This window comes from Cetorhinus maximus, chromosome 31, assembly GCF_964194155.1.
Source record: "Cetorhinus maximus chromosome 31, sCetMax3.hap1.1, whole genome shotgun sequence".
In the NCBI taxonomy this organism is placed as follows: Eukaryota; Metazoa; Chordata; class Chondrichthyes; order Lamniformes; family Cetorhinidae; genus Cetorhinus; species Cetorhinus maximus.
The window spans coordinates 15,958,117-15,971,838 of NC_135909.1; the positions used below are offsets into that span (position 1 = coordinate 15,958,117).

At 45.2% G+C, this 13,722-nt stretch overlaps 1 protein-coding gene across 3 annotated transcripts in view; it reads left to right on the forward strand.

Moving 5' to 3' along the window:
* The window catches only part of LOC144670298 (uncharacterized), a 940,207-nt gene extending 930,252 nt beyond the window's left edge, over positions 1-9,955 (forward strand). For all 3 annotated transcript variants that reach the window (XM_078532787.1, XM_078532788.1, XM_078532789.1), the window contains one exon: positions 7,134-9,955. In XM_078532787.1, the coding sequence (XP_078388913.1) occupies positions 7,423-7,764 (342 nt within the window). In that variant the 5' untranslated portion in view covers positions 7,134-7,422 and the 3' untranslated portion in view covers positions 7,765-9,955. The remainder of the gene's footprint in view (positions 1-7,133) is intronic.
* Positions 9,956-13,722: the final 3,767 nt, after the last annotated feature.

Genomic DNA, 13,722 nt, shown 5'->3' on the forward strand with positions numbered 1-13,722 from the left:
GAGTTTTCTTTTCCAACATTTTCTGTTTTAATTTAAGATTTCCATCATCTCTTCCGTATTCTGCTTTTTGATGAGCACAGAGCTGAACTCAGTCAGAGGCAACACCTTCAGAAGAGAGAGTGGAGAGATGGTGCCGGAGGGAGGGCTTTGGATTCCTGGGGCATTGGTACCGGTTCTGGGGAAGGTGGGATCTGTACAAACCAGACAGTCTACACCTGAATAGGACCAGGACGAGTGTCCTTTAAGGGAGATTTGCTAGTGTTGTTGGGGAGGGTTTTAACTAGGTTGGCGGGGGGATGGGGACCTGAAGGCAGATTCAGGTCGGACAAATTCAGAGCAGAGAGCGGGAGACAGCAAATTAGCGAGTGACTCTGAAAGACAGAAGAAGCACAGGTTAAATGCACAGGGATTTGGCAAAGTTAAAAGGTATTTATTTAAATACAAGGAATTTAGCAAAAAAGCCAATGAGCTGAGGGAAAAGATAGTCACGTGGCAGCATGATATCATTGCTATAATGGAGACTTGACTTAAAGAGGGCCAAAAATGGCAGCTCAACATCCCTGAACTTAGGATTTTCAGGCAGGGTACAGAGGGACCTATAAAGGTGTGGTGGGGTAGCATTACTGATTAAATAATCAATTACTGCTGTGTGGAGGGATGAAATATAAAATGATTCATCAAATCGTGCTTGCACACGAGTAGGGGAGAGACTTCATCCTGAGTGAGGCACAGCCAGAGTGAGTGTGGATATTGGCAATTTGGTGCACAGTGGGAATTCGGTGCAGAGGGGAAGAGGTGTTCTTACATTTTTTCTTTGCTTTCCAACTTCTTAAATCTTCAGAGAGTGGTCTTACCCTGCTGCAGCAGTACAGGCTACAAGGGAGAGAAATGACTGGTAAGTAGTGGGTAAGGTCGGGTAAGTATTTACTACTTTTATCACTTATAATTTAAGTTCGTTTTGTGGTTTATAGTTTGTATATTCTGTAGTAACGAGGATCAGGAAAGAAGGGCCCTAGAGCAATTGATTTAAGAGGCTTAATTTAAAGGGATGGCCGGAGAGCTCAAAGCCGTGGTGTGCTCCTCGTGCTCCTTGTGGGAAGCCGGGAACATTTCTAGTGCCCGGGACCAGCATGCGTGCAGGAGTGCATCCAACTGCAGCTCCTGGAAGCTCGGGTTTCAGAGCTGGAATGGCAGCTGGGGACACTGTGGAGCATCTGCGAGTCTGAGAGCATCGTGGATTAGCACGTTTTGGGAGGGGGTCACACCGCAGCTGAAGGGACTTGAGGAAGGAAGGAAATGGGTGACCACCAGGCAGTCCAAGAGAAACAGGCAGTTAGTTCAGGAGTCCCCTGGGGTCTCGCTTGCAAATTGGTATTCCATTTTGGAGGCTTATGAGGGTGCTGGTTCCTCCAGGGAGTGCAGACAGAGCTAAGTTTCTGGCACCACAAGCAGCCTGCCTGTACAGGACGGGAGGAAGAGAGGAAGAGCAAAAGTAATAGGGGATGCTATTGTCAAGGGAACAGATAGGTGCTGCTGTGGCCGTCAACGTGACTCCAGGATGGTGTGTTGCCTCCCTGGTGCCAGGATCCGGGATGTCACTGAATGGCTGCAGGGCATCCTGAAGGGGGAGGGTGATAATGCAGAGGTCATGGGACATGTTGGTACCCATGACATAGGTAGAACAAGGGATATTAGGTCTTGCATCAAGAATTCAGGGTGTTAGGCAGTAGACTGAAAAGCAGGACCTCTCGGGTTGTAATCTCTGGATTACTCGCAGTGCCACATGCTAGCAAGCACAGAAATAGGAGAATAACGCAGATGAATATGTGGCTTAAGAGTTGGTGCTGGAGGGAGGGTTTTAGATTTCTGGATTATTGGGACTGTTTCTGGGGAAGGTGGGACCTGTACAAGTGGGACAGTCGACATCTGAACCTGAGCGGTACTAACATCCTTGCGGGTGGGTTTGCTAGTGCTGTTGGGAGGAGTTTGAACTAATTCGGCAGGGGGAGGGGACACAGAACGTTAGCAGAATAGGTACAATTCATAATACAGTAAAACAATCAAGTCAGAGGGAATACAGCTGCATTAAGCTTCAGCGGAGTAAGGCAAGGCTGGATGGCCTATACTTTAATGCCAGGAGTATTATACGTAAAATGGATGAGTTAAGGGTGAGGATTGACACATGGAATTGTGATATAACAGCCATCACTGAGACGTGGTTGAGAGAGGTGCAGGATTTGCAGCTCAACATTTCGAGATATTGAATCTTCAGGCGAGACGGGGAGGGGGTAAAAGAGGCGGAGGCATTGCATTATTAGTTAAGGAGTCAGTTAATGCAGTAAGGAGAGAGGATATCTTGGAGGGGACATCAAATGAAGCTTTATGGGCAGAGCTTAGGAATAAAAAAGGGGCAGCCACATTGTTAGGTGTTTATTATAAACCCCCAGATAGTCAGCGGGAAGCTGAGGAGCAAATATGTGCACAATTTGTGGAGATGTGTAAAAAGAATAGCAATAGGATAATTACATTTGGTGATTTCAACTTTCCCAACATTAATTGAGATAGACATAGTGTTAAGTGGAGGGATTTCTTGAAACGTGTACAGGAGAACTTTTTAGGTCAATTTGTAGAGGGTCCAGCAAGGGACGGTGCATTGCTGGACCAAATTCTGGGGAATGAAGCCGGACAGGTGGCTGAGGTGGTATTTGGGGAGCATTTTAGTGATAACGATCACAACATGGTACAATTTAAGCTTGTTATCGACAAAAAAATAAACAAGTTGCAAAAAAAAAATGTTTTGGATTGGGGTAGAGTGGATTTTAGTAAAATAAGGTGGGTCTGGCCAAGGTAGACTGGGAACAGCTACTTGTGGGGAAATCTACAGAGGAACAGTGGGGGATGTTGAAAAAGGAAATTGGGAGGGGACAAGCTCAACATGTTCCCTCTAGGGAGACAGGAAGGAGTAACAAGCCCAGAGAACCATGGATGACCAGAGATATTCAGGATACGATGAGAAGGAAAAGAGAGGCTTTTAGCAGGTAGAAGGGGAGCAAATCAGCAGAGGCATTAGTGGAGTACAGAAAGTGCAGGGTGGAGCTGAGGAAAGCAATTAGCACAGCAAAGGGGGGATATGAGAAAGCCCTTGCTAGTTAAAGTAGGGAAAATCACAAGATATTCTATAAGTATATCAATGGGAAGAGGATAACCAGGGAAAGAGTAGGGCCCATTAGTGACCAAGGGGGGAAGCTATGGATGAAGCCAGAGGAGATCGGTAGAGTGTTGAACGAATTCTTCACATCTGTCTTCACCCAAGAGAATGAGGATTAAGGTGTGGAACTCAGGGAGAGGGACTGCGAGGTTCCTGAGCAAATTGATATAGGGAATGACAAGGTATTGGAGGTTTTGACAGGCTTAAAAGTGGACAAATCTCTAGGTCTGGATGATTTGTGTCCCAGACTGCTGAGGGAGGCAAGGGAGGAGATCGCAGGGACTCTGACCCAAATTTTTAATTCCTCTCTGGCCACAGGGGAGGTGCCAGAGGACTGGAGAACAGCTAATCTGGTTCCGCTATTTAAGAAGGGTTGTAGAGATAAACCAGGGAACTGCAGGCCAGTGAGTCTCACATCAGTAGTAGGGAACCTATTGGAGAAAATTCTGAAGGAGAGAATTTATCTCCACTTGGAGACGCAAGGTTTGATCAGGGATAGTCAGCATGGCTTTGTCAGAGGGAGGTCATGCCTAACAAATTTGATTGAATTTTATGTGGAGGTGACCAGGTGTGTAGATGAGGGTAGTGCAGCTGATGTAGTTTATATGGATTTCAGCAAAGCCTTTGACAAGGTCCCACATGGGAGACTTAGAAAGAGGACAAATGCACATGGGATACAGGGTAATTCGATGAGGTGGTTCACAATTGGATTAGTTGTAGGAGACAGAGGGTGATGACAGATGGATGCTTTAGTGAGTGGAAGACAGTGTCCAGTGGCGTACCACAGGGTTCTGTGCTGGGTCCCCTATTATACATCATTTATATAAAAGACATAGATGACTATGTGGGGGATAGGATTAGTAAGTTTGCGGATGACACAAAGATTGACTGGGTGGTTAACAGTGAGGTTGAGTGTCTTGGGCTACAGGAAGATATAGACGGGATGGTCAAATGGGCAGATAAGTGGCAGATAGAATTTAACCCTGAAAAGTGTGAGGTGATACACTTTGGAAGGAGTAATTTGACAAGGAAGTATTCAATGAATAGCGTAACACGAGGACGTTCTGAGGAACAAAGGGACCATGGCGTGTGTGTCCATAGATCTCTGAGGGCGGAGGGGCATGTTAATGGGGTGGTGAAAAAGGCATTTGGGACAGATGCCTTATCAATCGAGGCGTAGATTACAAAAGTAGGGAGGTCATGTTGGGAGTTGTATAGAACCTTGGTGAGGCCATTGCTGGAGTACTGTGTGCAGTTCTGGTCACCACATTATAGGAAGGATGTGATTGCACTGGAGCGGGTGCAGAGGAGATTCACAGGGATGAAACATTTAAATTATGAAGAGAGGTTGGATAGACTTGGGTTGTTTTCGTTGGAGCAGAGAAGACTGAGGGGCGACCTGATCGAGGTGTGCAAGTTTATGAGGGGCATGGATAGGGTGGATAGGGAGCAGCTGTTCCCCTTTGTTGAAGGATCAGTCACGAGGAGACACAAGTTCAAGGTGAGTGGCAGGAGGTTTAGGGGCGATGTGAGGATTAACTTTTTTACCCAGAGGGTGGTGACGGTCTGGAATGCACTGACTGGGAGGGTGGTGGAGGCGGGTTGCCTCACATCCTTTAAATAGTACCTGGATGAGCACTTGGCACATCATAACATTCAAGGCTATGGGGCAGGTGCTGGTAAATGGGGTTAGGTGGGTAGGTCAGGTGTTTCTCACTTGTCGGTGCAGACTCGATTGGATGAAGGGCCTCTTCTGCACTGTATGATTCTGTGAAATCATGCTATATGTGTTAAGCTCAGATATATGAAAGGGGGCAGCCACACTACTGGGAATGTACTATAGATCCCCAAATAGTGAGATGGAGCTAGAAGAGCAAATATGTAGGAAAATTTCTGAGTGCAAAAAAAGTGAGGTAATAATAGTTGGGAACTTCAACTACCCGAATATCAATTAGGATAGAAACAGTGTAATAGGCACAGAGGACATAAAATTCTTCAACTGCATTGAATAGAACACTTTTAGTCGGCATGTATCAAGACCAGTGAAAGGGAGTGAAATTCTAGATTTAGCCATAGGAAATGAAGCTGGGCAAGTGGATGAAGTCGCAGTGATTGACCATTTTGGCTATAGTGACCATATTACAGTTCGATTTAGCATAATTATGGAAAAGGATGAAGATAGAACAGGAGTAAAAGTTCTACATTGGGGTAAGACACATTTTATGAAGCTGAGAGGTGATCTGGAGAGTGTGGACTAGTTACAGATCTTAATGAGCAAGAGAATAACTAAGGAAAGGGTAGGGCCTATCAGAGATGTATATGGTAACTTGTGCGTTGATGCTGAAGATGTAGGCAGGATTCTTAATGAGTACTTTGTCTCTGTCCTCACTAAGGAGAGGGATGTTCTGGAGGGTTTGACATCCTTGAAGTTGGATAAATCACCAGGGCCAGATGGGTTGTATCCCAGGCTGTTAAAGAAAGCCAGGACGGAAATAGCGAATGCTCTGAGGACAGTTTTCCATTTCTCCCTAGATACATTCGAGGTACCAGAGGATTGGAGGTCTGTGAACATTGCACTGTTATTTAAAAAGGGCGCAAGGGATAGGCCAAATGATTATAGGCCAGTCAGCCTGACTTCAGTGGTTGGAAAATTATTAGAATCAATCCTGAGAGACAGGATAAACTCTCGCTTAGAAAGGAATGGATTAATCAGAGAGAGTCAGCATGCTTTTGTTAGGAGAAGATCGTGTCTTACTAATTTAATCAATGCTTTTGAGGAAGTAACAAGGATGACTGTGGGTAAAGGAAGCATATCAAATGCTTTCTTTTATTGGATGAGGCATTGAATACAAAAGCAGGCATGTAATGCTGGAATTGTATAAAATACTGGTTAGGCCACAGCTGGCATTTTGTGTACAATTCTGGTCACCACATTACAGGAAGTATACAATTCCTCCAGAGAGCACACAGAGGAGACTTACAAGAATATTGCCAGGGCTTGAAAATTGCAGCTATGAGGAAGGATTGGATAGACTGGGGTTGTTTTCCTCAGGAGGCTGAGGATGACCTGATTGAGGTGTACAAGATTGGGGAGTTTTTTGTATCTTCATTCATGGGATGTGGGATTTGCTGGCTGGGCCAGCATTTGTTGCCCATCCCCATTTGCCCTTGAGAAGGTGGTGGTGAGCTGCCTTCTTGAACCACTGCCATCCGTGTGGTGTATGTAGACCCACAGTGCTGTTAGGAAGGGAGTTCCAGGATTTTGACCCAGCGACAGTGAAGGAGTCTAGACAGAGTAGACAGGGATGCTCGGTTTCCCCACGCAGAGAGGCTAATTACAAGGGGACAGAGATTTGAGGTGATTGGTTGAAGGATTGGAGGGGACATGAGGAAAGATTTCTACACCCAGAGGGTGGGGGATGTTTGGAATTTGCTGCCTGGTTTGGTGGTGGAGGCAGAAGCCCTCAGCTCATTTTAAAGGTACCTGGATCTGCACCTAAAGTGCTGTAACCTGCAAGGATACAGGCCGGGTGCTGGAAGGTGGGATTCGAATGGGCAGCTCGTTTTTTTTCTTTTCGCCCAGCCCAGGCACTAAAGGCTGAGTGGCTTCTTTCTGTGGTGTAACTTTCCTATAGTTCTATTGTTCTATGGAGTCAACACCTTCAGGAGAGGATAGTGGAACCAGTGAGTGTGGAACTGAACCCAGCCAGAGTCATCACCTTCAGGGGAGGAGAGAAAAGTCGATGAAAAGGAAAATAGCTGGAGTTGGTGCGATGGGTTTGGATTTCTGCACTGGGAGGAGGAAGTGTGTGTGGGACATGGTTTTACAGCTTTGGGGGAACAAGAGAGGAAAGAATGTTCCAGGGAAATTAAATTGTTCTGAATTTCTATCCTGTACTTAATGATTTTTAAACTCCTTTTACAGGGTAGAAGGGGAACATCTGCAGACAGAACACTCATTCCTCGGAACCTGAATATGATAGGCCTTTGAATGTGGAATGAGAAATATTTGTCTGTTCTCTCTGTGGGAAAAGATTTCATACATCAGTGTGACTGGAAAAGCACCGAGACACACACACCCCCCCCGAGTGAGAGTGTTCCAGTGCACTGACTGTGGAAGGAGCTTTAACCAGTTACACAGCTTGAAAAAGGATCTCACAATTCACAGTGGAGAGAAACCATACACACGTGTGCATGGACAAGGCTTCATTTGAATGTCCGACCTGGAGAGACACAAGGGCTCCTGCACTGCGGAGAAACCATGGAAATGTGGGGACTGTGGGAAGGGATTCAGATCTCCATCCCTACTGGAAACTCATCGACGCATTCACACTAGGGAGAGACCGTTCATCTGCTCCGAGTGTGGGAAAGGATTCACTCACTCATCTGCCCTGCTGAAACACCAGCGAAGTCACACTCTGGAACGGCCTTACACCTGTTTCCTGTGTCAGAAAGGATTCACAATGACATCCAATCTGTCCGCACACCAGCGAGGGAGAGGCCGTTCACCAGCTCCGTGTGTCAGAAAGGTTTCAAAACTACATCCAACCTATTGACACAGCAGCGAGTTCACACTGGGGAGAGGCCGTTCATCTGCTCCAGGTGTGGGAAGGGATTCACTCAGTCATCCCAGCTCACTGAACATCAACTTATCCACACTGACCAGAGACCGTTTCAATGCCCTGTGTGTGAGAAGAGCTTTAAAAGCACAAAGCAGCTGCTGGAACACCAACACACTCACAGTGGGGAGATGCCATTCCCCTGCTCCGTGTGTGGGAAAGCATTTCCTCGGTTATTCCATCTGCAGCAACACCAAGTAGTTCACACTGAGCAGAGGCCTTTTCAACGCCCTGACTGTGAGAAGAACTTTAAAAGCAGCAATAATCTGCGGAAGCACCAACGCACTCACTCAGGAGAGAGGCCGTTCACCTGCTCTGTGTGAGAGAAGACATTTAATTGTTCATCCAACCTATTGACACACCAGCGAATTCACACTGGGGAGAGGCCATTCATCTGCTCTGTGTGTGGGAAAGGATTCACTCGGCCATCGAACCTCACTGAACATCAACTAGTTCACACTGAGCAGAGACCTTTTCAATGTCCGGACTGTGAGAAGAGCTTTAAAAGCAGCAATGATCTGCGGAAGCACCAACGCACTCATTCTGGGCAGAGGCCGTTCCCCTGCTCTGTGTGTGGGAAGGGATTCACTCGGTCATCCAATCTGCTGCAACATCAGCGAGTTCACATGTGACTGCAGGGGTTGGATTCTGCTGTCAATGCTGCTGTTAATCACATCCAGGACTGAACCATGTTCATTCTGACAGTCAGAGTTTAATTGTCCTGTTGTTAATAACCCCTATAACTGGCCTGGAGTTTAATATTTTGAGATTGATTCAATAATTAATCCAGTTTTAAATACATTATGTTGGGTTCTTAATTTCTCCAAGTTAAGTGGAGACTAATTGATGTCCTGTTACTGACTGTTCTATATTTGGGTCTTTCCCCTTTTATAACTCGATTATCTCAGTTATCATCACTTCAATTACTCTCAGGGACAAGTCTCAGCTCCCCGTACCTTCCAGAGTGCCTGTACTAGCCTTGGTATTCAGGAAAGGTATCAGTAACATTCCCGAGAACACTAAACACAAAATCCAGTCTGTTAATCACTTTCAGCTACTGGACAGAGTGTGTGTCCTACAGCATCTCTCTCACCTTCGATGTGTGAATAAAGCATCACACCTATAAACCTGGTTTCAATTTAAATTCACAAAGGGAATGTATTTAACAAGAACCTTTCAGTCGATGAGACTCTGAAGCTACTGCCATAATAAATCTGTAGCAATTTATTTCAATCGTTTCATGTTTAATATTGAATTGGAATTTATTTTGTGGCAATTTTTAGATGTCTGGATCAATCAGTATTTCTGTTGCAAACGATTCAGCCTTTTCCGAACACTCGGAATAAGGTGATGGTGATATCACAAAAAGAGATCAGTGGAGCTTGAAGTCAGCACCTGACTCTCACCAGGTTGAGTCTGATTTCTTTCCACTCTGATTAATGTTGTTCTTAATTGCCATCAGCTTCACGGACCCAGATTGGAAATGACTGGAGGCATTACAAACATAGCAACTTATAAATTAGGAGCAGGAATCGGCCATTCGGCCCCTCCAGCCTCCTTCTCCCATTCAATAAGATCATGGCTGCTGTTATTCTGGCCTCAGCTCCCACTTTCCTCCCTGCCTCCTATACCCTATAACTCCCTTTTCAATCAAGAATCTATCTAACTTTGCCTTAAAATGTTCAATGGCTCTGCCTCCAGCTTAACTCCAGGGAGAGACAGAGAAAGGCATCTAAAAACAGGACAGGTCTGCTGTAAAATAACCAGGCATTTAAAAGTGCCGTGCCTTCAGAACAGAAGAACCTTCTCTGCTCCCTGTAAACCTGATTCCAGCTACTAAGCTCACATGTTTACGTAACCTCCGGCAATTCCACTGTGGAAGCCATTGCAGCTGCCAAGACAATTCTATAACTTAAAAACCTTCATTTCAGACAGCACAACATCTCAACTTCAAAATATATCAGGCCTGCACTGAGTATGGACTAAAATGATCCAATTTTATAAGTACTGTTCTATCTTCATTTGTATCTAATCCACATGTGTATGTGTTAGCAACTTTATCTATTCTTCAGTAAATTCCAGAGCAATAGAGTAAAATAAACTAATCATTTATTTTTTTAAGGAAAAAGGCTTTTTTGCTGGCTTATTGACAATTGAATTTCTCACTCCATGGGTAAGGAAATATACACAACATACAAATATATTGTTCATGGGCGACTTCAGGGAAACACCTTTAAAGCATCCGTGACATTATTAATAACATCCATAGACATTCCACTGTCAACTACTTTAGTAACCTCTCCCAAAAATCAATCCTATTCATCAGGAATGACCTCCCCTTTACAAATCCATGTTGGCTTTCTCTGAACAGCTGAAAAACTTCGAGGTGTTCAGACTCCCTATTCTTCATAGTGAACTCTCGGAGTTTCCTGACAACAGGGCTTAGTCGAACTGGCCGACAATTCCCTGGTTTCCCTCTGACTCCTTTCTTAAATGTTGGAGTGACAGGCAATATTTTCCAATCTGAGGGAATGGTCCCCAAGTGGAGAGAAGTTTGAACACTTCTGTTCTCAACTCCTTCCTTTAATTCCCTGCAATGAAACAATCTCCTCTTGGAGTTTTGTTACTCGTTAGTGCCATTAGTTTCTTCATTACTATTATCTTGCTTACGTGAACTTTGTTGAGTCCTTCTTCCTGATTCAATAATAGATTCCATGTAATATCTGAAATGCTGACCTCTTCCTCTATTGCAAATACTGAAACAATGTCTGAAACTTCCTTATTTTCATTAACAACAGCACCGCTAACAGTTTTCAATTGGCCCACATGCTCTGATCATTCTCCTCCTAACATAATTGTAAAAGTTTGTGTGTTGATTTTGAAATCTATTACATTTTTATCGTACTGCGTTTTTGGAGTTTGTTATCTGCTTTGTCCCCATTTCCTGCTCTTTGTATCTTTCCTATTCACCAGGATCTCTCCTTTCTTTGTAGATATGTTTGCAGAGTTTCATGTTGTTTCTTGCCTCCTTCCTTGTCCATGGCTGTCTTTTTAGGCAAATAGATCTCTCGAAGGTTAATGGTAGAAGCTGGCTCTGCACCATGTTAAACTATTTGAGAACAGTTCCTCCTCACCATTTTGTCTTTTTCCTTATCAAAAGATTTGCCCAGTTTAATGTGGACAATCTCTGTCTCATTCCCATTGAATTCAGCCTCACTGAAAACGAGAAACTTAGTAGCTGTTTCATGCTTCTTCCTTTCAAGCATCGAGTTGAACTCGATGATATGATCACCACTGGATAAGTGCTCGTGCACTCTCATGGGGAGGTGGTGGAATAGTGGTAATGTCACTGGGCTAGTAATCCAGAGACCCAGTCTAATTCCTTGGGGGCCATGGGTTCATATCCCCCATGGCAGCTGGTGGAATTTAACTTCATTTAATTAAATCGGGATTTTTAAAAAGTAAAGTGACCATGAATCGATTGTTGTAAAAACCCATCTGGTTCATTCATACCCATTAGGGAAGGAAATCTGCCGGGCCTGGCCTGGCCTACACCTGACTGCAGACCAACAGCGATGTTGTTGACTCCCAGCAAGCCACTCAGTTGATCAAACTGTTAAAAAGCAGAAAAAGGAATGAAACTGGATCGACCACCCGGCATTGAACCTAGGTACCGGAAATTATAATGGAAAACCCAGTCCTAAACCCTCCAAACGCTTCCTTACTAACATCTGGGGGCTTGTGCCAAAGTTGGGAGAGATGTCCCACAGGCTAGTCAAGCCACAGCCTGATATTGTCATGCTCACGGAATTATACATTACAGACAATGTCCCAGACACCGTCATCACCATCCCTGGGTATGTCCTGTCACCAGTGGTGGTGCCACTGTGCTATACAGGTGGGAGGGAGTTGCCCTGGGAGTCCTTAACTTCGACTCGGGAGCCCATGAAGTCTCTTGGCATCAGGCCAAACATGGGCAAGCAAACCACCTGATGGTTACCACTTGTGGCACCTGGCACTCCCACCACCACTCCACAACAACTCCATCCCCTCAGCTGATGACTCTGTACTCCTTCATGTTGAACACCATTTGGAGGAAAAATGCAACTGTGGTAAATGGGCTAGATATTGAACAGATATAGCACCTCAAAACTGGGCTGAGGGGTAGTGGGCCATCAGCAGCAGCAGTATTGTACTCAACCACAAACCATCACCTCATGGCTTGGCACAGCCTCCACTGTACCATTATCATCAAGTTAGGGGATCAATGCTGGAACAATGAAGAGTGCAGGGGGGCCATGCCCAGAGCAGCATCAGGCATACCTAAAAATGACGTGTTAACCTGGTGAAGCTATAATACAGGACTACTTGCATGCCCAGCAGCATTAGCAGCAAGTGAGAGAGCTAAGCGATCCCACAACCAATGGATCAGATGTAAGCTCTGCAGTCCTGACACGTCGATGCATGAATGCTGGCTGGCAAATAAAAAACTCTCAGGAGGAGCCGGTTCCACAAATATCCCTATCGCCAATGATGGGGGAACCCAGCACGAGTGCGAAAATAAAGCTGAAGCATTTGCAACAGCCAGAAGTTCCAGGTGGATGATTTATCTCAGCCTCCTCCTTTGATCCTCAGCATCGCAGAAGCCAATCTTCAGCCAATCTGATTCACTCCAGGTGATATCAATAAACAGCTGAAGGCACTAGATACTGCAAAGTCTATTGGCCCTGACAACATACCAGCAATAGCACTGAAGGCTTGTGCTCCAGAATTGGCTGCACCCTTAGCCAAACTGTTCCAGTAATAACAAGACTTTGTCTCCCAGTGTGATGTCCGGTCGAGGCAAAAGCGGTAAAGGTCGTGGCAAAGGTGGTGTTAAAAGGCACTGGAAAGTCTTCCGAGATAATATCCAGGGAATCACTAAACCCACCATTCATCACCTCACTCTATGTGAAAATGTTAAACACATCTCCAGCCTCATTTATGACGAAACTCACGGGGTTCTCAAGGTTTCCTTGGAAAATATCATCTGGGACTCGGTCAACTCCAAAGAACATGCTAAACAAAAGACATTTACAGCTACATCACTGGCATCAATCCAGCTCTGTGGAAAATTGCCCAGGTTATGCCCTGTCCAGAAAAAGCAGGAAAAATCCAATGCGGCCAATTATCACCCCCTCAGTCTATTCTCGATCATCAGTAAAGTGATGAAAGGGGTCATGGGCAGTGCTATCAAGTGGCACTTACACAGCATTAATCTGTTCAGTTTGGGTTCTGCTAGGGTGTCTCAGCTCCTGACCTCATTACAGCATTGGTCCAAACATGGACAAAAGAGCTGAACTCCAGAGGTGAGGTGAGAGTGACTGTACTTGACACCAAGGCTACATTTGATCGAATGTGACATCAAGGAGCCCTATCACAACTGATGTCAGTGGGAATCAAGATAAAAACAAAAAACTGTCCACTGTTTGATCCCATACCCAGCATAAAGGAAGATGGTTGTGGTTGTCGGAGATCATCTCATTCCCAGGACATTGTTGCTGCAGTTCCACAGGATAGTGTTCTAGGCCCAACCATCTTCAGCTGCTTCATCAATGGCCAATGACCTTCCCTCTATGATAAGGTCAGAAGTGGGATATTCGCTGCTGATTGCACAATGTTCAGCACCATTCCTGACTCCTCAGACACTGAAACAGTCCATGTCCACATGCAGCAAGGTTTGGGCAAGATTCAGGCTTGGGCTGACAAGTGGCAAGTGACATTCTCACCACACAAGTGCCAGACAATGACTATCTCCAACAAGAGAGAATCTAACCATCTCCCCATGACAGTCAATGACGTTACGCTTGCTGAATCCCCGACTATAAACATCCTGGCGGGGGGGTTACCATTAAC